Here is a 24585-nt window from a genome sequence, read left to right as displayed (position 1 = left end):
TTATGATTTGTTAAAATAAAATTTTCTACATGCTTTTACGTGAAATTAATTACAAATTGTGTCCCTTACCGTGTTTGATGTTACGTGTGTTATAACCTTATTGAAGTGCTTGTGATTTTTTTATAAATTGTTTTAAACTTGAACGTCGTACTCTAAGAAATCCAAACGAGCCCTCATCTACTGCATAAGCAGCCGAAATATTTTATTTCCACTAACCAACGCAATTTTATGCTCGCGCCCAAAATTGACGATTACGCGTTATAATTTTTTTCGCGAAATTTTTTTTCTTTAATAATCATACGTGAATAGCAACCGGCAAAAGTCTATACACAACGCAAGCGAACCAGCAAGGAAATAAGTAAAAGGCCGTAAATTAAAAAAATAAAATAAATTGGCAAAAAAAAAGTTAAGTTTTTGCCGAAACAGCATTTGCAGTAAACGAAAAGCCCATAGCGTCGTACAACGCACATAGGCATCATTAACAGCAACAGAGCAACAGAGCGCGCCAACAGCAGTATATCGCGGCACGTTTGGTGGTCATATGTAATATAGCCAGCCTTGCGCCAGACCAGCAGCAAGCAGCGAGCACATTGCCGAGTTAGGGCTTGTGAAAAAATTGCAATTGCCACTTGAATTCGATACAAGCGTGCGCATCGTCGTAATGCTGAATCTGTTGCCATCGGCGGTGGTAAATGCTTTGCGCGCCTTCTGGCTGCGTCTGCTGGTAATATGCGGTAGAACGCATAAATGTCGCCTGGGCGAAGGTGAATACTTAACGCCATCAACAGCAGCGGCAACCATCTCGATCACAGCGACGGCGAAGCCGAACGACATGGCAGCAACAGCGGCGCTGGCAATACAGCCATTGGCACCACCACCCAGCACGGGGGCTTGGCCGTGGAAGGCGAAAGTTGAGAAGTCGTCGGCAGAGGAGTTGCGGAAGTTGCCAAGGCCGAAAGGATTGCCATTAATTGGCACGTTTTGGGATCTAGTAGCGGCCGGCGGTGGGCAACAGTGAGTGCATTTTCATATAAATTGGTTATTAATGAGTTTTGTTAGTGGGGTTTGTGTGACTGTTGGTTTTGTGTGTGGTTTATACAAAATCGTGCATACTACATATATTGCACTTGCATGTGACTAAGCATGTGCGCTTATTCAAATGGCTTGGATCGGATGGGCACGAATTGTGTAAAATTTTTTGAAATATGAATCAGTCAAAGAAATAAAAAAGTAGAGTACATTTGAAAAAACAGTTAAATAAACAAAACAAAACTCAAGTAAATTGCGTAGCGTTTTTATAATAAGTTACAAGCGCCTAATATACATTGTGATAAAAGAGTACCCGGAAGTTGCAAATAAAACGCAAAATATTTAGTAATTCTCAATATTTATTTTGTCGCCTTCAAACTAATCCCCCTTCAAACTTATGCCAACGATTTTTCCAGTCCTCGGAAACAATTTTTGGAACGGCCTTAAACTCCTTCAGCGAATTTTCTCTTATCTCTTCGATCGACTGGAAACAGGTTCCACGGAGCGTCACTTTTAATTTGGGGCATAAGAAAAAATCACACGGGTTCAAACCTAGTAAAAGCGTTGGTCGATCGATGGCATTCATTGAGTTTTTGGCTTTAAATTCGGTCACTATCGTGGCTCGATGAAGTGGTGCATTATCATCGTGTAAAATTCATGAATTGCTCTTCCACTAAACGCTTCAAAACGATCAAATAGAACTTCTTATTGACCGTCTGTCCCTCCGGAACAAATTCAAGATGCACCAAACCGCGAATATTGACAAAACAATTGTCATTATATTGATTTTTGAGCGGCTTTGGCGTGGAACAGAATTCGCACGATCAAGCATGTCCAAAGAGACCTGTTTACGGTAATTTTTTTTTGAAAAAAATTCAACTTTATCGAGACGAGTCGAGTAAGAACGCATTTCATGCCCAAAATATTCACCCAAAATCATTCGAACGAACTCGCGAGAGCTGTCGAGCACTCTTGCCATCTCTCTAACACTTGTCTGACGATTTTCAAGCACTATATCCCGCACTTTTTTAATATTTTCATCACTTGAAGAGGTCGAAGGTTGTCCAGAACGAGGCATATTTTCAACGACCGCTCGACCGTCTTTGAAGGCTTTGTACCACTCGTAGGCTTGTGTTTTTGATAAAACTGAAGCCCCGCAAGCCTTTTCCAACATTCGCAATGATTCCGCACACGAAATTCGGTTGAAAATACAAAATTTGAGACAACTTCTTTGTTCAATATTTTTATCCACTGTAAAAATCGCAACGCACTTTTGTGGTGCACCGATTTAAGCAGCTGCTGTAAACAGCCTGAATAACAGATCGCGCTCACATTTGGCATAGTAATTAGGGACAGTTCTAGCAACTTAGCAAAATACAGCAAATTTAATTACAATTTCCGGGTGCTTTTTTGTCACAATGTAGGTATAGTAGGTGCGCAACTAAGTTCTCGCTGTTTTTTTTATTGAAAATGCAATGTTATTGTAAGTGTAGTCACAACTTTTTCACATCTTTATGGCAAAGCTCGAATTCCATTACGTTAAAAATGTTCATCTTGTGTTGCTACTCAAGAATCAAGCCAATTCTTGACGTCTTCTTGTGACTCGAACGCCTTCTTAGAAAGACCATGTGCCATCGAACCGAACAAAAATTAATTGGACGTTGCAATGTCTGGGGAATATGGCGGTTGGGATAGGACTTCCCTTTTAATCGTTGCTAGTTTAGGTGAGGTCCAGCGTTGTCATGCAGCAGAATCATTTCTTGGTGCCACTTCTGCGTTTTACATGGACATCTTTGACTGAAAGCAGAAAATCAGTACTTCTTCTGGAGTCATCTGTTCAAAAACTGCGGGAACTGAGTTGCGCTCCAAATATTTGTATTTAAAATTTTATTTTATAATCACTGAGATAGTTACATACTAATCCTCAATACAAGTTCAACTTTTTTTTGAAAATTTTGGTAATTTGCTAAGCTAAGGCTATTCGCTTAGCCAATTTTCATTTAAAAAATTTTAAAATAAAAATTTGCATAAAAGCTGCTGGAATTTTGCGTGATTTTTAGAAATATTTATAATTTTTTAACAGTTACATTTAATTGTAAAAGGCATTCAAAGATTCAACAATAACATATGAGGCATTTCAATGCTGGATTCAGTTTGCCTAGCACCTCATATTTTTTTGTTTGGTACTCTCAAAAATAAGTTCTTAGACATCTCCATGAATAGAGAAGTTTCCCACTTGGTTTTACAAACTTTGTGACAAACTTAATATACTCTGTTCAGGGTATTATTATTTTTTAATAGCTATGCCTTTCGGAAAAACCGCAATTTTTCATATTTCAATGGTTTAGATACTAAAAAATATCAACACATTTCCAAAATCCAAACTGAACCGATTTGATGGGCGACGAAATTTTAAACCTTTTTTTCGTTGCGATCCTCAGTATATCTCCAGTTTTATTTAGTTGCTGTATAAGAACTTTGGCATGAATATTTTTTAAATATCTCTCTATCATATCATGAAAATATTGGGTAGTCGAAAAAGTCTTTTCGTATTTCTAATCAAACTTCAACTCATTTTTTTATATTTATACTAATAAATAAATAAACAAATATGTACCATTTTGGTCGACCATTTTTTGCCATTTTGCCGCTAGAGACATTATTCTATCAGTGTAAATCGAAATTTCCAGAACGGAAGCGAGCGAACCATTGTTGTGCTACACGAACTGATACAGAATCGTCTTCGTAAACTTTACAATTTTTATTGGTGGCTTGCGTGGCATTCTTTTCTTTTTTATACACAAATTTCGAAATATACCGAATTTCTTTATTATTTTCACTCATTTTTGAACAGCTGTAACTTTTTTTCAAGTTTCCCGAATTTAATAATTTAAGTGAAGCTTAAAATCTCAACTCTACCACACAATATGGTATGACACAATGTGATTGGTAGCATTGGAGTTACAGTAGAGGCCCGCTAATCCGGACATGGCCTAATCCGGATTCCACTGTAATCCGGACAGGGTTAAAAAACTCAAAATTTCTATTATGTCCCTTGTAATTCGGACCGACATTCTCTAATCCGGATCACATGTTTATTATTCACTACATTCGCTTTTATGCTTTATTGGTTTAAGTTTTTTTTGTTTTTTTTGGAACATGTGTATTATTTGTTATAATAAACAAACAGAAATTTATAAATATTTTTTTATAATACATACTTCTGATATGTCTTTGGTAATCCGGATTTCCTTATATTCCGGATAGGGGCCGGTTTTAATTGATCCGGATTAGCGGGCCTCTACTGTATATGATTGCAACGATATCTATTGACAAAATTCAATAACCAATATAATCAGCATTCTGCAAGAATTGGATGAATAGGTAGAAGAGATAGAAAAATCCTAGCCACCTCTGTCATACAATCTACACCATTAACGGTTCTCAAAAAAAGCAAATCGCCTCCTTGGTGGAACGCCTACCTTAGGAAACTAAGAACCCAATTAATAAAAGCCTTCAATAAATGTTATAGGACCAAAATATGGCAAACTTATAAAGACGTATTTAAGTAATACAAAAAAGCAGTAAGGAAAGCAAAATCAGACTCCAGACTGAGTAAGAATTTACCCAAGAAACATATCAATAAATCTTATTTAAAGAATACTTGCCACTTAAAGCGGCTGACCCGAAAGGGATGATTCCCATAATGACATAGAAGATAAAGGAATCAATGGTTCCAAAGCTATAAAATATATATGAGACCAACATACAACTATCATACATACCAAGGAGCTGGAAAAGAGTCAAAGTGGTGTTCTTACCAAAACCGGGTAGAAGAACTCACGACAACGCAAAGGACTTCAGACCTATAAGCCTTACCTCCTTCATGCTGAAGGCTAATGGATATACACCTAAGATCCATCCCGGGAGATACTTTATCGAATGCACAACATGCATACATAAGTGGTCGGTCAACCGAAACTGCCCTAAACAAAGTGATAAATGTAATTGAAAAGTTACTAGATCACAAACAACATACAATGGTGGGCTTTCTTGACGTAGAAGGGGCTTTCACCAATATAAAAATAAGCACAATTATTGATTCCCTGACACATGGCGGCATAGACGACATGGTGTGCAGATGGACACGATCGATGCTTCTGAACAGAAGGATTATAGCATCAAATTGCTCAGCGACACGAAGAAGCTAGTTATATGAATAAGCACAGGCACCCTAGAAGGAGGTGTACTTTCCCCGCTTTTATACTTTTATGGTTGGTGTCGCTAAACGGAATACTACTTCAACTCAATGAAGCTGATCAGAGATATTTCGTTCCTTCCTTGTGATTACGGAAAATGCCCTACGAAGGTTAACTCATGTAAAACAAAAATACCACAACTCAATTTTCCCACGCTCAGTGGAAACAATTCCTATATCTCCCACGGCATAATACCTAGGGGTCGAAATTGGTTCCAAACTAATTGGGAAGATTAACAATGAAAATGAATAAATAAAGCGTGCATGGTACGAGTATATTACACTTGCAAAATAATACTTAGCAGGAACCACCAGGAACCGCCTAGCAAACTCAACCAGCATCTTCCAAGCGAAAGTACTAGGTATAGAGAAGGCCTGCGAAGTTCTATTGAATAACTGCGTCACGAAATAGATAGCAATCAAATGCATGAACAGCCTGGTGGCTTTGCTTGCCTTGTCGACACCACAGAATAATTTAAACGTAGTCTACAACTGCAGAAAAGCTTTAAACGCACTGGCAGGTGCTATCTATCTAACTGCACTTAGCCACATTTTGGGTTCCCTGTGAGAGGAACATTTTCGGCAACGAAAATGCGGACAAGTTGGCAAAGCTAGGAGTCTCTTTAGACGAGTCCGCAGCGGAGCTAGTACTATGCCCGTTAGGAACGATCAAAAGGGAGCTCTATAAGCATTTTGAACAAATCGCACAGAACAGATGGAACACAACAAGTTATAAGATAACAAAACCAATATGGCCGAAATACGACAGGAATAGAACAAAGGACCTATTATCTAGGTCTAGGGACATTTGGAGAGCATGCGCTAAAAATGTGCATGCCTTATAACAATAATTGCCGCAACTACAAGCAAGAAGGGAATGCGAAAACGGTTTTCCACTTCCTATGCGAATGCCTAGCTTTTTCACAAATCCAACACAAAATACTTGCAACCTATCAGGCACTAAACCTTGAATAATTGTACACAAAAGCTTTGTTAAGTAGCCGCCGGTTTTTGAAGTTTTTTAGTTTGGCTGCTTAATGTTTTTTTTTCGGAAGAATGCATAAATCAGCTTTACCCAATTTGGTTAATATTTGATTCGATTACCAAAGACAATGATTTTTAAACAAAACTTCAATGAGGGTGGCAATAACTTGCAACAATTCCGAAACATCAATCACCCATAAGAGGGTTTGAAATTCAAGGTATGGAATGTAATATTTTTTGAAATCATATTGTGTGATTTAAGGGTTTACATGGTTTTCCTCGGGTGGAAAACAACGTTTTTTTAACAATTTTTTTCTCATATAAAAAATGAAATATTTTATTAGATTTTTTTATTGTTACAAACATACGCTATTAACAAAGACATTCTGAAATTTTTGAAAAAAATATTTTAAACTCGACTTTGCCATATTCGATGACCCCTTGGGAAAAGCGCGCTGTTACTGTGAAAAATACGTGTTTTAGTTAAAACCTTAACCTAGAACTTGGACGAAGGAAAAAACGAAAACTGAAAATTGGATTTTTGGCAAACATTTTTACAAAAAAAAAAATATTTCAGTAAAAATTTCGCGACATTTTTTTTTTTTCAAATAATTGTAATTGAAAAAAAAAATAGTCTATTTTGCACTTTAGGTGACGATTATCAGTTTGCTCTATTTTGAAACGAAGTTAGTAATGACATTAGTTACGATTGTGTGAATATTAATTGCAACAAGAAAAAACGTTAACTTTTTCTACTTATTGGAAAGAAAATGAAGCTAATATACCCTTCACAGGTGCATTTATTTTAGTAACTATGTGTTCAGTTTGTATGGAAGCTATATGCTATAGTAATCCGATCTGAACAATTTTTTCGGGGATTATATTATTACCTTAAGCAATAATCCATGTAAAATTTTGTGAAGATACCACGTCAAATGCAAAAGTTTTCCATACAAGCCCTTGATTCCGATCGTTCGGTTTGTATGGCATTTATATGCTATAGTGAGCCGATCTGAACAATTTCTTCCGATATTATATTATTTCTATGAACAATAACTCATACCAAATTTCGTAAAGATATATCGTTAAATGAGGAAGTTTCCCATGCAAGCATTTGATTCCGATCATTCAGTTTGTATGGCAGCTATATGCTATAGTTAACCGATCTGAACAATTTCTTCAGAGATTGTTTACATTGTTGCCTTAGAAAATAATCTATACCAAATTTGGTGAAGATACATTGTCAAATGTGAAAGTTTTCCATACAAGAACTTGATTCCGATCGTTCAGTTTGCATGGCAGCTATATGTTATAGTGGTCCGATATCGGCCGTTCCGACAAATGAGCAGCTTCTTGAAGAGAAAATAACGTTTGCAAAATTTCAAAACGATGGGGATGTTCGAGTCTCAATCACTGCGGCAATATTGCAAAGCATCATATTCGACGCAAAAATGTAGCAACTTTTGCAAATGTCAAAGGTTGGTGCAACTAAAATTTTGACATTTCTTGCGCGCAAAGGTGACAAAATCGGCATCAACAAAATTGATGATGGAAAAATGAGGCAAGCGAAATCGCTCTTTATTTTTGTTTATAACTAACTATTATCATTAATTGTGTTTCACGAGACATCCGAAAATGTGATAAATATATATATCTGGTGGATAAAATCGAATTGTTTTAAAGAGGTTTTGCGATTTTACTATTGTCCTTTTCTTTAAAATTTCAGTCGTAAGACACTTTTTTACACAAAAAACTTTGTTTCCTTGCTTTTCTGTATTTAAGAAGCAAACTACACTCCCTCTATCCACCAAGTTATCCACTGTTAAATTGATTTAAAATTCATTTTTAAGACTTCTTAAACTTCACTTCTTCAATGCACCTGCACGCCGCGCAAAATATTTGCAAAATATTTGTTTAAGTATCAGCTGAGTATCTGCAAAAAACATCAGGGTTGCAATATTGCCGCAGTTATTTGCTTGCTCGAACATCCCCGATATCTTAAAAACTGAGGCACTAGTTCCTATATATACAGACGGACAGACAGACAGACGGACATGGTTAAATCGACTCAGCTCAACATACTGATCATTTATATATACTATTATAGGGTCTCTGACTCTTCCTTCTGGGTGTTACAAACTTCGTGACAAAGTTAATTTACCCTGTTCAGGGTATAAACATATTTTAAAAAGTCTTATTCATAATTGGACTCAAATCCCAATATCGACAAAAATACTTTTAACTACTTCCGCTTAAAAGCGGAAAATTTTAAAATCAAAAAACAGGCGACTTGTACATCCGACTGCATCTCTTTACGAAATCTATAAGCGATTGGGATGCGGCCTAAATGTTGAAGGATCGTGTTATATTTATTTTTAGATTACAAATTTTACCTTTGAAGCAATTTTTTTCTTTTATGTAAGTACATATGTACATATTTGCGTCAATTTACATGCCATGTTTTTTGTGGGTTTTTGCTTTATAGCGAGGAGTACAGGACAGTTAAATTTTGATTGCGAACAGAAATTATATGCGCATATTTTAGTGAATCAGCATACAAAGCTATAGGAACATGTTGGCAAATAATTTACAAGTATGGCCGCTGTAGCTATAACGTACCGTTTGTAATGCGTCAGTTGCCGCTACGCCATCTTTATACGAAAAATTTACAATTTTATTAAAAACAACTGCGAAGTTCATATTCACTGTTTGAAACTCCATTTCGCAAAAACGGTGTAGGCAATTCTTGCACACACACACACCCATGCACGCGAACTCAAAGATGGTGGTTAAATGTACTTATACACAAGTCCATTAATAACATTCTGGGCGGGTGATCGCATACATATCGAGAATAAATCCATTGAGTGACGAAAGTAAAATATTTTGACTTTCAAATTTTTCGAAAATTCAACTGAACCCAGTAGGTGAACGGACGGCGCAGGCATGTGGAACAAGTGGAATGAAATGTAGTGAAATTAAGGCTAGCGGACTTGGAATACGATTTAATGTCGTTTATAGAATAAAAGTTGAAAATTAGTAATAAAAGGTGGCAAAATTTATAGATGCGGTACATCGAATTTGCTTCAACGTAATTAATAGTTTCCCAATTTTTATGAATAGTTGGAGGCTTTTTCTTTTCATTGGTGGCGTTTTTTACGTCGCGCGTCCCAGACCCAGCGCACGGCACTGGGGAGGGATGGTTCGCCTTCTCACTTTACTCGCCTACAAACGGATGTTCCTTGGCTACCCAGAGAATACTTAGTCTAAGACCGGAACTGCCAAGTGCGCGCGCAGAGAACTTTCTTCACTTGCGTGAACTTCTACACATGAATCCATCCTTCAACACGACGACATTAACATAGTTCAGCGCATTAAGAGACAGCGGCTACGCTCCAGTTCTGAAAGTATTCGACACAGTACCCGTCGTCGAAAGCAGATGAAGAGGAAGATCTCCACTCCCTTGGAGAGGTCAGCGGGAGAAGGACCTGGCTGAAAGCAAAGTTTTAGCGGTAGTTTAGGTTACTCCTCGAAACACTTTTCGTAAGCACTTTTTGGGATGGGTATCTCTTCAATCGACAAAAAACGGGTTCCACGGAGCGTCAATTTCAGTTTGGGGAAGAAGAAAAAATCACACGGAGTCAAATCTGATGAATACAGTGGTTAATCGATGGTATTCATTGTGGTGTTTTTGGCTTTAATTTCGGTCAGAATCGTGGTTCGATGTGATGGTGCATTATCATTTTGTAAAATCCATGAATTGGTCTTCCATAATTTCGACCGTTTCAACGCATGATCTCACGCAAACGCCTCAATACGACCAATAGCACTACTTATTGACCGTTTTTCCCTCCGTAACAAATTCATGATGCACCAAACCACGAATACCGAAAAAACAAGAGCACACCTTTATTTTTGAGCGGCTTGGAGTCTTGTTTTGGTTTCGCTTCGTTTTATCCCTCTATTCCAATGATTGTTAACTTGTTTGCAAGTCAAAGTCATAAACTCATCTCATAGGCAGTTATAATGCTATATCGGAATTCGCACGATATCAAACATGTTCAAAGAGATCTTTTTTCGGTACACTTTGTGAAAAAAATTCAGCTTTATCGGTACGCGTCGAGAGAGAACAAAATATCCACCAAAATTATTCGAACGGGCTCGCGAGAAAAGTCGAGCTCTTCTGTCACCTCTCTAATACTTGCCTGACGATTTTCAATCATCATATCCCTCACTTTTTTAATATTTTCATCAGTTGAAAAGGTCGAAAGACGTCCAGAATGAGGCAGGTCTTCAATGATCTCTCGACCGTCTTTGAAGGCTTTGTAGCATTCGTAGGCTTGTGTTTTTGATAAAACTGAATCACCGCAAGCCTTTTCCAACATTCGCAACGATACCGCACACGAAATTTGGTTAGAAATATAAAATTTGAGTCAAATTCTTTGTTCGATATGTTTATCCATTGTAAAAATCGCAACGGACTACTGTGGTGTACCGACTTGAGCAGCTGCTGTGAGCAAACTGGTTGACAGATCGCGCTCATATTTGGCATTGTAATTAAGGACAGCACTACTAACTTAGCAGGATACATTTTTTTAAATATCATTTGTCCGGGGAATTTAAATTACAATTTCGGGGTACTTTTTTGTCACAATGTATTTAACCTTGTTCATTTGTCTTTATATAATATATGCGAACTAGTTTCTCAGTTTTTGAGATATCAATTTGAAATTTTGCGCCCTGTGCAGGGGTCGTAACGGCCGATATCGGACCACTACGACATATAGCTGTCATGCAATTTGAACGATCGGAATGAAGTGCTTGTATGGAAACCTTTTTCACTAAACAAAATATCTTCACGAAATTTGCCGTGGGTTCTGGTTATTTCTGGTTAACTTAACCAAAACTCCTTCTTTTACAACCTTTTATTTTAACCAGAACTTGCTCAGTTAAGTCTCACTGACCAGACATTGAGAAAATGGACCTAAATCTTCTATTATTATTAAATGTATAGTAGTTCAATCACAATAGACACTCAGAATTTTCGATCGGTTTAGTATTACATACATAAGCATACAATGAGAGCAGTGATTGTCTCTTATCACCGTGTCTTTGAATACCGTTTACGAACAATGGTTGTGAGAAATTTGAAGTTTTCCTTTATTTGACTTTGTACACACCCACGCTTGATAGAATATACAGATAAGATAATGTAACGTAACATAACACAATACAGCTTAACAGCTGTTCAGTGACGTTACAATAGCGCGTTATTTTGTGTTTATGTTCTGCTATCTGTGTTTTATCATTAAACAAACCTCTTTTTGTTTTTGTGTGCCATTTTTTGCATACATTGTCTCAAAGATTTGTTTTAAGAAAATTTAATTGTTTCTGCATTGAGATTGAAGTAGCGTCGCCATCATTAGATAACATGTAAGGAAGGGCTAAGTTAGGATGCAACCGAACATTTTATACTCATGCAACTTGCAGGAATCAAAGCCAGGGAACAACCTTAAGGTGTAAAACGTTAACCAGAGGATCGGGACTCAAGCAATTATACATTTACTATAATAACTCACACACTGACCGATATATTCGGCATAAGGTTTGTTTGAAAAAGGACATCTTACATGCAGTATATGGGAGTAAGGGTAATATCGACTCGATTTTACTATTAATTTCTTTCATGCCACATACTAAAAAATGTTCCCTGGCTTTCATTAAGGTACCTCACATACAATCACCAATCATGTAAGGCAAAGTCAGCCGGATGTTCGAAAATCCGGATAATTGTTATATGAGAGCTAGGCAAAGTTTTCGTCCAATTTGAACTATTGTAGGCACAATAATACACTGTTGTGAGTAAAACACACTTTATATATGTAGTATGTTTCATTGAGATAGCTCAAATATTGGCCGATATACTATATGCAGTATAAAGTTACCCGGAAGTTCGAAAATATGTATATGAGGTATAGAGGCTAAGGCAAGTATTGGCTCGCTTCAACCCATTGTTGATACACAGAATTACTATTGTCAGGAAAGGATTCTCTCTGAATTTCAATTATATATCTCATACATTGGCCGATATTTTCGGTGAAATTCCATATAGATACTAAGGTCCACATATTCGGTACCTAGGGCCTGAATAGTTTTGATTGTATTTGGGAAATTTTTGGTCATAAAGAGGCATACTTTAAAGAAATTATTAGTGCGAAATATTATTCCGTTATTATAACTACTTCTTGATTTGTGTACTAGAAAGTCGAAGAATAAAATGGAAGAATAAAATGGAAATTGTGTTCCATGTGAAATAGGTGTGGTTCTTTTTGGAACTGTGACATAGAAATATGAGAAGAATGCCACGTACCAAATTTAGTCGAAATCGGTCGGTCGAGTGCCGAGATACGTGATTTCACTAAAAAGTGGGCGGTGCCACGACCATCGTCTAATTTTCATACCGGCTCCCATAAAGCCCTCTCATACCAGCTCGGGAGTAAAATTTTATGTCTCTGGCGTATTTATTTATGATTTATTGCCCTTTTAGTAGTTTTTAACAGTACCGTTATATGGGGAGTGAGCGGGGTTATCTTACGATTTCATCCATTTTCACACTATCGATAGGAGTTCTTTTAATAATTGCACTAAATTTGGTCGTTGTAGCTTTAGTGGTTTAGAAGATATGTACCTTATACTTATTAGAGGGCGGAGCTACGCCCACTTTTTCAAAATTTTTCCTCGCTTGCTACCGCGACCCCTTGTGTCAAGTTAGAGTTTTATATCTTAATTCAGTGCTTATTTATGGCACTTTATAGGTTTTCGGTTATTGGCGTTTTGTGGGCGTGTCAGTGGTCCGATTATGTCCATATACGAACTCATGTTTTTCTTACTAAGAAACGCGCATACCAAGTTTCATCAAGATATCTCAAATTTTACTAAAGTTACAGCTTACACGGGCGGATGGAGAGACAGTCACCCGGATTTCAACTCGTCTCGTCATCCTGATCATTAGGTGAACAAAGCTATTATACACCCTGTCAAGAAAGTGTCGGTATATTTATAAATAAAACGAAAATTTTTTTTAAGCGATGCACATGTGCCAACGCTTCTTCCAATCGTCCAAAACATTTTTTATAGGCACTTTCCGGGATCGCTTTCAGCTCTCGCGTCGAATTTGTTTTGATGTCTTTAATTGAGTCAAAGCGTGTTCCCCGAAGTGGATTTTTCAGTGTGGAGAATAAGAAATAAGTTTGACCACTTGGAACGTATTCATAGTGGACGACACCACGAATATCGAAGAAAACAATGAGCATTACCTTTACTTTCGATCGGCTTTGGCGCGCCTTTGGGCCGCCATTCGGATGTTTGCTGGTTCGTAAGTGTGCCATATTCGTAGACCCATGTCTCATCACCAGGAACTATGCGTTCCATGAAGGTGGTATTCCAATTGGCTCGATCCAGCATGTCTGCAGCTACCTGCTCTCGATACCTATTTTGAAGGAAATTCAGCTCTATCGTAACAAGTCTTGCAGCAACGCGTTGGATGCCCAATTTTTCATGTATTATCGTACGTACGCGCTCGTGTGACATCTCCAATTTACGGACAATCTCTCTCAAGCTCACATGCCTATTTTCGGCAACAATTTCCTTCACTTTTTCAATGTTATCATCGGCCACACTCGTTGAAGGCCGTCCAGAACGAGGCATGCCTTTGACGGTCTCCCGATTCTTCTTGAATGCTCTGTACCACAAAGTAAGTCCGAGTTTTTAATAGAGAAGATTCACCAAAAGCCTTCTGCAACATTTTCAATGAATCGGCACACGAAAATACGTTCGCAACACAAAATTTAACACAAATACGTTGATCAATATTTTCGGTCATTGTAAAATTCGACAAACACTACTGAGGTCGACTGACATAAACAGCCGATGTAGGTAGGTAGGTAGGTTCATATTTGGTCCCACGAGTAATCCGGAAAGGGTTGGTCACTCGTCCGCAGAGCCGGTATGCGGAGAGAAGGCTTTTATACCTCCGACCTCGCCCGGGCATCGGAGGGGACCGTTCGCGATCAGCTATTTATTACCCCCCGCTGACCATTCAGCCCTCGGCACGGGTACCTCGACCCCTTGGCTTAGGGTGGTGTTGGTTCGGGTATCCTCATACTTCCACAATAGGAGATGGGCGTAAAACCTAGGGTTTATTCATCCATATCACTATTGTGGGAATTATGAAGTGTCCCTCTTAGTTCGTAAGATTAGAGTGCGTTTCCTTTGGGATGCACACTTTACTCTTACTTAAGCCCCTTCGCCACGACAAGGCGACCAACTTCAAAGGAGTTTGGCATCATAATTAAGGACAGTTGTACCAAACTAGGAAAAAAATATAAAGCCGCAGATTTAAATGAAGAATTCCCGATACTTTCTTGACAGGGTGTACTCTGTAGCATTATTTTGGAAGAGTATAAAAATATATAACAAGCTCATGCGGTTTTATTATTTTTTTTTTTTTTGCTCCGATTACCTGAGGGTTTTTAAAACCCTCTAAAAGCCAGTGAATAAATATTTTTTTTTTGTATGATCTACGATGATGATGTCGATCCAATTTACATAAATCGATTTTTTTCACTTAACATTGAGCGTGCGTCTCTGCTCCGCTAGCCAGCGGATATGATTTCAGGGTCAGTTTTTTGCAAAGTCACCAGCTTTTTTAACATAAACAAGGATTTATGAATTTCAAATTGCTTACTTTAAAGATAAACTTGACGAGCGAAACTTAAATCGGTGTTTTTGAAGGTCAGCTTAAATTTTCAATGACAATATCGGAATTTTCATTGTCTGCATATACATTTATATTAATATAAACACGAATAAACGTGTTTGTATATATGTATTTTATTTTTGTACCAAAAATAATTTGCACTGCCTGGAAACTGTATTGAATTATTGAAGCAGCAAAAAAAAAAAATGTTTCTTCAAGGACTGTTTCCGTTACATTATTTTTTTACAATTACTTGGAAATTTAACATAAATTTTAATTATTTGGTGCATTAAACTTTAGCGACCGACAGTCGTCACACCTGCCGTCAGCGTCGCCTACTGGGTTTTTGTCATTTTGAAATAATTAAATATTTTTTTTTACATTTTTTTTTAGATTACACAAATACGTTCATCGACGCCATGAAGAGCTCGGTCCCATATTTTACGAACGTCTGGGCGGCGTACAGGACGCCATATTTGTTTCATCAGCAAGTCAAATGCGTGCGGTATTTCAATATGAGGGCCAATATCCACGGCATCCGCTGCCAGAGTCGTGGATTTTATACAATAAGCAGCACAGTTGTCAGCGCGGCTTGTTCTTCATGTGAGTTGAGACGAACAAAAACAAAGAAGACAAAAAAAAAGGCACTTGCATTTATTTGCTTGAATTTCATTAACACTTCTAATTTTTTTTATCGCCTAATCTCAATCGTTTAGGGAGGGTCCCGAATGGCTACATAACCGACGCATATTAAATCGTTTTCTGCTCGGCGGCACCATGAAATGGATGGATGTGCACATCGAAGCGTGTACGCAGCGTTTGGTGAATCTGTGGAAGACGCAGGCGGCCAAAGCGCAAGGCAGCTACACCGAAGTGTTGGAGCTCGAACAGCAGCTCTACAACTGGGCAATTGATGGTGGGTTGGCACGCGTGAATATAAAAACTCTTTCCTAAGTTAACTTTTCTAACAATTCTCCATTTAGTGGTTTGCACAATCATGTTTGGCGTTTCAGCGGCGGAGAATCCGCATATGGCCAAGACAATGGATGAATTCTCGACTATTGTGCACAGAATATTCGACACCAGTTCGGCGCTTATGACGTTTCCACCACAATTGGCCAAACGTTTCAATATGCGTATTTGGCGTGATTTCGAGGCGAGCGTCGCCGCGGTGCTGAAGAAGGGCAACGATTTGATTGATCTGTTTGTTGAGTTTCCGGAAGACATTACAAATGGTTTGTGTGTGAAAAATGGCGTCGATTGTCACGATTGTAGTGGAGATTCACTCTATCAGAAACTAATTTTGGCCGACATGCCATTGGATACGATTAAGCGCATATTTGTGGATTTGGTTATTGCCGCCGGCGATACGGTAAGCAATGTTTCAATGTTTTTTATATCCATGAACATGGTATATTATGTTTGTCAAGAAGTTTCTAACACCCAAAAGAAGACGTCGCAAACTCAGTTATGCATACGAGTATATATACAAATTATCAGTGTGGCGGCTGAGTCGAGTTAGCCAACTAGTCCATCGCCCGTCGCTATAAACGCGAATTAGCCCCTCAAGTTCTGAGATATCCATTTGAAATTTCGCACATGTCCTTTTCTCCGCAAGTAGCTAGTCATTTGTCAGAATTGACAATATACATCCACTATAGCGTATAGCTGCCAAACAAGCTAACCGTTCAGAATCAAGTTTTTGTAAGGAAAATTTTTCTATTTGAAAAGATAACTTCACCAAATTTGATATATATTGTTGCACAAGACAACACTACAATCTACGAACATATTTTTCAGATCGGGCCACTATAGCATATAGCTGCCTTACAAACTGAACAATGAAAATCTAGTCTTTGTATAGAAAACTTTTTTATTTGGCAAGATATCTTCAAGAAATTTTACACAGATTCTTGTCGAAGACAGCGCGACAATCTACGAACATATTTTTCAGATCGGGCCACTATAGCATATAGCTGCCTTACAAACTGAACAATGAAAATCAAGTCTTTGTATAGAAAACTTTTTTATTTGATAAGATATCTCCAAGAAATTTTACACAGATTCTTGTCGAAGACAGCGCGACAATCTACGAACATATTTTTCAGATCGGGCCACTATAGCAAATAGCCGTCATATAAATGGCCGATCAAAATCAAGTTCTTGTATGGAGAACTTTTTTAATTGGCAAGATATCTTCACAAAATTCGACTCAGACTATTGTCGAAGACAGTTCTATAACATTCAAATATATTTTTTCCGATAGGACCACTATAGCTTATAGCTGCCGTACAAATCGACCGGCCCAAATCAAATCTTTGTATGTAAAATCTTTTTATCTGAGAAGATATTTTCAAGAAATTTGGCATATTATCAAAGCAGCGCTACAATCTCCGACAAATTGTTCAGATCGGATACAATAGCATATAGCTTGTCATACAAACTGAACGATGGGAATTCAGTGTTGTATGAAAAACAATTTTATTTGACAAATCATCTTCACAAAATTCGGTATGGATTATTGTCCAATGGCAACAATCACCGAACAAATTATTTAAAATGAAATACAATAGTATATATTGCGTGGCAGACAAATTGTCCGAACTACTGGACTAAAAACATTCTGTTTTACTACTCGTAAAAGATAAAACCATCAAAATATCAAACCAAAAATGTCCACACATTATAACACAGGCAACATAACCTCATTGTATATTAACTTTACCGTATTTTTTTTTTTATTAATATTCCCCCACTACAGACAGCCTACACAACGGAATGGGCATTTTATCTACTCACTCAGAATCCGGAAATGCAAGAGCGTTTGGCCAAAGAAATGGCTGCGCATGACGGGCGCGGCAATATGCTGGTGCATGGACTCATAAAAGAGGCTATGCGTTTATATCCGATTGCACCATTTATTGGACGCTACTTGGACACTGAGGCCAATATTGGCGGCTATCAAATCGAAAGAAATGTATGTATGTGAATTAATAAGCATAAAACGTAATTATTACTAAAATATATACCTGTATGATAAATGTATGTGAGCTTGATTGTGCATATAATGATTGTTTTAGTTAATAATTGTTGTTGTAATTTTAAAAATTTTGTTTAAAATCCGCAGTAGTAATATTAAATAATAATTGTTGTTGTAATTTTAAAAATTTTGTTTAAAATCCGCAGTAGCAATATTAAATGTTATATAATTTGCATGACTTATTTGTTGCTGTTGTTTTTGAAATTGTAACTAAAATTTGTATATACAAAAATTGTTACCTGAAAATAATTGAAAAAATGCATTTAATTTATTTTAATGTTAATATAAATGTGCACTTACACTTACATCATACGTTTATTGCATAATCTTTCTGCTGTCTTCCTTAAACTACATATAGTTGCTTTATTAAAATTTGTATTGCTAAGCGCTAAACTCTTTTTTTCTTAAAACTCACAAAAACCAGAGCTTAGTGCTGCTCTCCTTGTACACGGCCGGTCGTGAACCCAAACATTTTCCCGATCCGGAGACGGCAAAACCAGAGCGTTGGCAACGCAACGAGGAAACCGGCGAATTACGTGAAGTCTTGCAATCGCATGGCTCGCTACCATTCGCCATCGGCAATCGTTCGTGCATTGGCCGACGCATGGCGATGAAACAAATGCACTGCCTGCTGGCGTCGGTAAGTGCATGCCATTTACATATAATAACGTCGTCAAAGCAAATATAATTTAATAATATTTAATATAATTATAACTATTGTGCGCAGATTTTCAATTTTATAACATATTCTTGCATGTTTCAGGTCATAAGCAATTTCAAGTTGCAATGTAACAATACAACACCAATTGACTGCAAGCTGCGTTTGGTAACGGTACCCGATCAGCCACTACGACTGGCAATAAAACTTCGTGACATCGCATAGTATTAGTTAATACATATATACATACATACATACACAACACGTATATATATTCAGTATATAGATATACATATATATATATATATATATGTATATAAAGTGTATAATATTCTTTGCACTCAGTTGAGATTTTAAACACACATACATATATAAAATATTAAAAAATTTCAAATATAACGGAGCATGAGGATATTAAGGACAATAATTATGTAGCTAAATATATATACATATCTATGTATATATGTAATTACACAAATAATGCTAGTATAGTGATATATATAGAAAATAGTAATATAAAAATAAACAGTCCGAAAATGGGCGCACGCCATAATGAGTAACCGATCAGCATGGCAAATGTGATGAGCCCGAGCACTTGGTATGAGGCCAATGGACGCAGGCATATGCGGGCGGGTAGACGTTCCTCACACAATTCACTGACACCTTAAAATGTTTCAATTTTAATAAGTGAATAATTTTAGTTGTATTAGTAATTTGTTTAATGTATTAAAAATATATATACATATATACTATATACACAAATATCGGTATGTAAATAGAAAAAAATATAATATTTATGCTACAAAATTAAATTTGGTAAAGAAAAGTGTGTTTATTACCTCTTGATTTGTCAAACCACTGCTGTGTCATGGGCGGATACAGCAGTTGTCGCGCTATTTTGCCCACAATGTCTGAGCGACACCATAGTGCTTGAATTTCGTTGCCAAACTGCAAGCAAATGAAGTATATTTTAAAGTTTAATATATTCTGCACAAATACAATTGCTTGTTTTTCATACACACCGTTTCATTTAGGCGACAGGAAATTTTGTGCAGAAAGCGCACCAGGAATTTAACCTCATAATCCTTTATAGGCACTGTGGCGGGATCGATTGTCGCTGATAAATTCGCTAAATTGTTTTGCATCTGGAAAAATATTAAATAATTGTTTAAATCGAAATTTTGGTAGACTTGCTTGAGAAATAGGTTGTGAATAAAATAAAAGGCAAAAAAAAAATATTTATAAAACAAAACAAAAAGCAACCAAAAAATTTTGGCAGCACCGAAACAATAACATGAACATCGTTATCTTGTTGTTGTTATTGTAACGGGTACATAAACCCCATTAGGATGGTAAGGATTAGATAAGTTGTCATCGCCGTCATCCAACGGTAGACCCAGGAAATTCGACAGATCGGATCAAAGGCAGGGCATGCAAAGGGGTGGCTAGTGTCATGAGGGTACTCATTGCACGCTGGACATATGCGCAAGGGTCACTCTCATTTCTCCCGGCAACTCGAGCTCTTCGTCTGCAATGGTGTCTGCGAAAACATCCCAGCAGGAACAGGTGTACGATGGGAGACATCAAGAAGCATCCTGTTGTAGTCCGAAGTGCAATGTTCTGACAAGTTTGGAGCTTCCTCGTCTGCGTTTCACTGCATCCAGGTGACCATATTGGTGCAGCATAGTAAAGGACCGGCCGGCCGATTGCCTTGTATGTTGCCAACTACGTTGCTTTGTACTTTCCCCTTGTGCTGCCGGTTAGCGACTTGAGGATTTTGTTGCGGCTCTGTACTTTGGCGATAATCGCGGTCGTATGAGGAGTGAAGGAGCACAGGCTGTCGAAAATCATACCTAAAATTTTTGGGTTATTGCCAGTCGGTGTCTTAACGCCATCGACTGCAATATTGAGGTCAAGTCTGTACTCCTTCGTCCAGTTTGTGAATATGGTCGCTACTGATTTAGTGAGGGAGTGTGTTAAGTTCCGTTCAGCGGGCAGGCAAAAAATGTCGGAGAGATAGCCGTTTACGTTTGAGCACATACCATCGATTCCATTGCCCGACGTCATTATCGTACAATCATCAGCGTACGAGGTGATAGAAATTCGATCAGTCTGTATGGAAGCTATATATATTTATATAATTTATATATAAATGGACTCAGCTCGTCATTCTGATCAATTATATATTTTACAAAATTCGTTGCGAACTTAATATATCCTCTTCACGATATAAATATCAATAATACGCTATAGAAATTTAGTGGATCTCGCCACAGTCAATATCTGTCTTTACGCTATTAAGCAATAATGAAGATATATTAGACATTTCCGTTCCCACGACAGTCGGGTCTACGTAACCGGAACTGGCACGGATTTTGTATCGGGTCAAAGACTGTCAACTCGGCAGATTTCTGTCACTACAACCACAACATATATTGGACACGTAGCCGAAGAAAAACTTCAAGATATCTAACAAACCCAGGATGTCAATAGGCCGTCTCATTGTTGTTGTAGCCGTATATAACATGCCACAAATCATTTTAAGCGTTTTGTCAAGCCGATTAGCAAGTCAAAAATCTATGGAAGCTTTTTTTTATAGATAAATTAAAAAAGTGTAAGGTTATTGGCTGGATTCGGGTAGTTTCGGTACCGACAGAATGAAATTTCAATTCGTTGTTGTTTTTAAAAAATAATTTTCGACAATGCTGTCGAGATGACAATCTCTAGGCCGATAAAACTTCGGATCCGTTATTGTTAAATAAACCGTATTAACGTGTGTAGGAGCAGTCACGTACTCAACTCACCCAACGAAAACGTACAATATTCTAATACCCGAGCCTACTTTTTTCAAGTTTCAGGAATAAAGAATTCAAATCAATATTATGCACTCACCTGTATTGGTGAAATTTTTGATATATCCAAATAATCACTACTATCGTATGCAGAAATGTTTAATTGCGGACTGCTGCGGTCGTGTATTTGTTCCAATGTAATTTCCGGCAATCGTACCTACATATAAACATTATTATTGAATTACAATAACTTTATACATTAAGCAAAAGTAAGCAACTTACATCGAACATATTGGACAATGAGCGCACAGCTAAATCGAGTACATCAGGTATTTTGGCAATTTCTTGTAATTTCAACTCTGCCGGTGAGACATCAGCAAATATGCTGGCAAACATTTTACGCAAAAAACTATGCGCTTTGCGTTGCTCCACAATATCGCGTCGTATACTGTCGATTTCTTGGAGCACATATAAACGTGAAATGCATACAGTTTTGATAACTTGCTCAATCTCGCATTTAACTGCTGGACCAAAGAGTGGTGTGTAGCTTTCCTCGTGGAAAATGCCATCCCATTCGTTTTTGCCTTGTCTAGAAGTGTTTAAAAAGCGATGTTAATTCACAAAAAATTTTAATGCTGAGTGTAAGGGCAGTGATACCTGGCGTAAACTGAATGCTTTCTTGGTGAATCCGTGCCGAGTTGACATATATATGCTTGCTCTGCTTGGCAAAGCATTGCCGGCAGGTTAGGCTGACTGAAAACCTAAAATGAAATTTCAAATATTATTTGGCACATATTACAAAATGCTGTTGTTCAATTATTGTATCACTTTTCAATATTTGAATCCTCTTCTCTTACGCACCTTAACCAAACGATGCAGCATAATAACATTTCTAAATGTTGTGAAATCCAGGCGTTCGAAACGTGGCAATATGTAAACAAAAATTTGCGTATATATCACCAAATTCTCCGCTATGAACGTGCTGAAGCGCTGACTTACTGCTACTTCATTGCCACTAGGCCCCGACGCCACACTGTTGCCAGCATTAACACCGCTACCACCGCTGTCAACAATTACCAAAGTTAAATAAATGTCATATGTCACACTAAATCAATTTTCACTTACTAGTACCCTGCATTTGGGGCATCAAACAGATAACGCCAAGGTTGTATGTAGCTGAGCCATAACTCCAACACCACTGATAATGAACTATCCAGTGGCCAGCGTCCTATAATGCTTTTAAGAAAGGGGTAAATGCGCGTTTTCATCATTGGATTGGCAAGTTTACGTAACATCATCATTGGTGTGTGATCCAAGTGCGTCGAATTCGCAAATGTATGCACTTGCTTAACCAATATACGCACAACACGTATAAATTCGCTGCTCGGTAAGTCCTATAATGTATTTAAAATTAAATATTTAAAATATTTTTAAAAATTTTACACTTGCACTTACGCGCGCCTCATCGATGTCATAGCGCAGCCATGTATCTATGAAGAAATGCAGTACGGATTCAGTGCGCCAGCAATGTGTACGCGGTGACTCACAATTTCGTGCGGCCTGCACAGCCGCTGCAGCTGCCGCTGACGTAGACGGGCTGTCTGCCTGAAACAAACTGGTGTTTGATGGTATTTTCAAATATTTTGGCGAGCGTTGCGGCTGCAGCGGTTGCACCGGCTGCAGTGGTTGTGGCGCCTTAACCGACGTACAAATATTTGTCGGAAAAACGATCGCATCTGGATTGCCCGGCAAAAGGGTGCATAGATATTCCGCTGTTAAGAAGAAGTATACCGTTTTCATGCGCTCATTATGCACTTGTAATGCAGCTGGATACAATTTATGTAGTGGAAATGTAGCGTGTATAACATAGTGAAGCATATAATAATCGAATGCGTTCAGTAGAAGTGATGTGACTTGTCGACGGAATGGATCAATGTTTACTAAGTCGGCATAGAAAAGTGAATATTGGCCAGATTGTATCATCTCGCTTACTTTGTGCTACAATAAAGGTGAAATTTATAAAAATCGATACTATTTAATAAAATAAACATTATTAACTCACCGGCAGCAAATCCAAATTGAATTCAAATTTGATAGCTTCATTTAGAAGGCGATAGCACAGCCGCAACATTGGACCCATGGGCGAGAAGAACTCATGCAGTATATCGAAGCACATAGGCGAATTTTCCTTGGTGGTCGCACGTAAGCCCCAACCAAGACCCCCACTACCTATACCAAAAACAGATTGCACTATTGTCGGGAAAACATCCTGTAGTTCACGTAGACTGCAACGCTCAAACAGCTGAGTTAATTCTACACAACGGTCCGGTATGGGATAGCTCATCAGCTCCATTATCCGATTCTATGTTAAACAGATGGTCAATGCATACAAATAATTTGAGGTTATTTTCCAACTTTATTGATATTATTTATTTGCAATTAGTACTTACACCAAGATTCTCGTTATAAAAGGCCATTATTATCTGCTTGCCTTTTGCAGTTTGTTGAATGGTAGAATATTTTTTTCCTACTCAGTTTGTTTACTACTAAAACGGCGGTAAGTTTGTCACTACTAGAGTTTCTGCGGCAGCCGGCTGCATACCCACTGTGCTACCAGATGTATAAATAAAACAATGATGTAATTTCTTTGTAAAGGGATTTTAGTTACAGAAATTTTAACGCTATTTACAAATGGCGAATTATAAGACAAAAATTTAATGCTTTAATACAAGACAACGTGACAAGATTTCTTAAAAAAAAAAATGTGTACTACCATAAATTTAAATGAAATTTGATAAATTTTAAAATATAACTTAAGTAGTTTCCACATAGTTTTGATGTTATGAAGTTATTTGCTAAATATATTTTAACTAATATATAAAGTACTGACAATCACTTTCTGTCTCATAATGTGTAGTGGGCCGCATATTTTATTATATTTTCACTATTTTTCTAGCTCTGCACTTTTAGTTGTTCGCTCATAATAGCGAATGTCATTGCATATACATATATGCATTCAAATACACCACAGGGTGTCAATATTTCATTGCAAGGGAATGCACGGTT

At 37.5% G+C, this 24585-nt stretch overlaps 2 protein-coding genes across 2 annotated transcripts; one reads left to right on the top strand and one right to left on the bottom strand.

Annotated features, from left to right (window-relative positions):
* Positions 1 to 30: 30 nt before the first annotated feature.
* LOC126751035 (cytochrome P450 315a1, mitochondrial) lies at positions 31 to 18957 on the top strand. The gene is made up of 7 exons (XM_050460949.1): positions 31 to 1014; positions 15423 to 15632; positions 15746 to 15945; positions 16013 to 16401; positions 17791 to 18006; positions 18494 to 18709; positions 18833 to 18957. Exons 1-7 carry the CDS (start codon positions 662 to 664, stop codon positions 18950 to 18952), a joined length of 1704 nt encoding a protein of 567 aa, XP_050316906.1. The 5' UTR covers positions 31 to 661; the 3' UTR covers positions 18953 to 18957.
* Positions 18958 to 19194: 237 nt separating this feature from the next.
* Positions 19195 to 24092, bottom strand: LOC126751028 (sphingomyelin phosphodiesterase 4). The gene is made up of 11 exons (XM_050460927.1): positions 23970 to 24092; positions 23582 to 23881; positions 22975 to 23517; positions 22645 to 22913; positions 22381 to 22582; positions 22177 to 22280; positions 21802 to 22108; positions 21620 to 21736; positions 19750 to 19872; positions 19567 to 19675; positions 19195 to 19390 (listed from the first exon to the last, which is right to left on the bottom strand). Exons 1-11 carry the CDS (start codon positions 23994 to 23996, stop codon positions 19197 to 19199), a joined length of 2295 nt encoding a protein of 764 aa, XP_050316884.1. The 5' UTR covers positions 23997 to 24092; the 3' UTR covers positions 19195 to 19196.
* Positions 24093 to 24585: the final 493 nt, after the last annotated feature.

This window comes from Bactrocera neohumeralis, chromosome 2, assembly GCF_024586455.1.
Source record: "Bactrocera neohumeralis isolate Rockhampton chromosome 2, APGP_CSIRO_Bneo_wtdbg2-racon-allhic-juicebox.fasta_v2, whole genome shotgun sequence".
Taxonomy (NCBI): Eukaryota; Metazoa; Arthropoda; class Insecta; order Diptera; family Tephritidae; genus Bactrocera; species Bactrocera neohumeralis.
The sequence above is the reverse complement of the archived record's forward strand: the minus strand, read 5'-3'. Positions and strand labels throughout refer to the sequence as shown.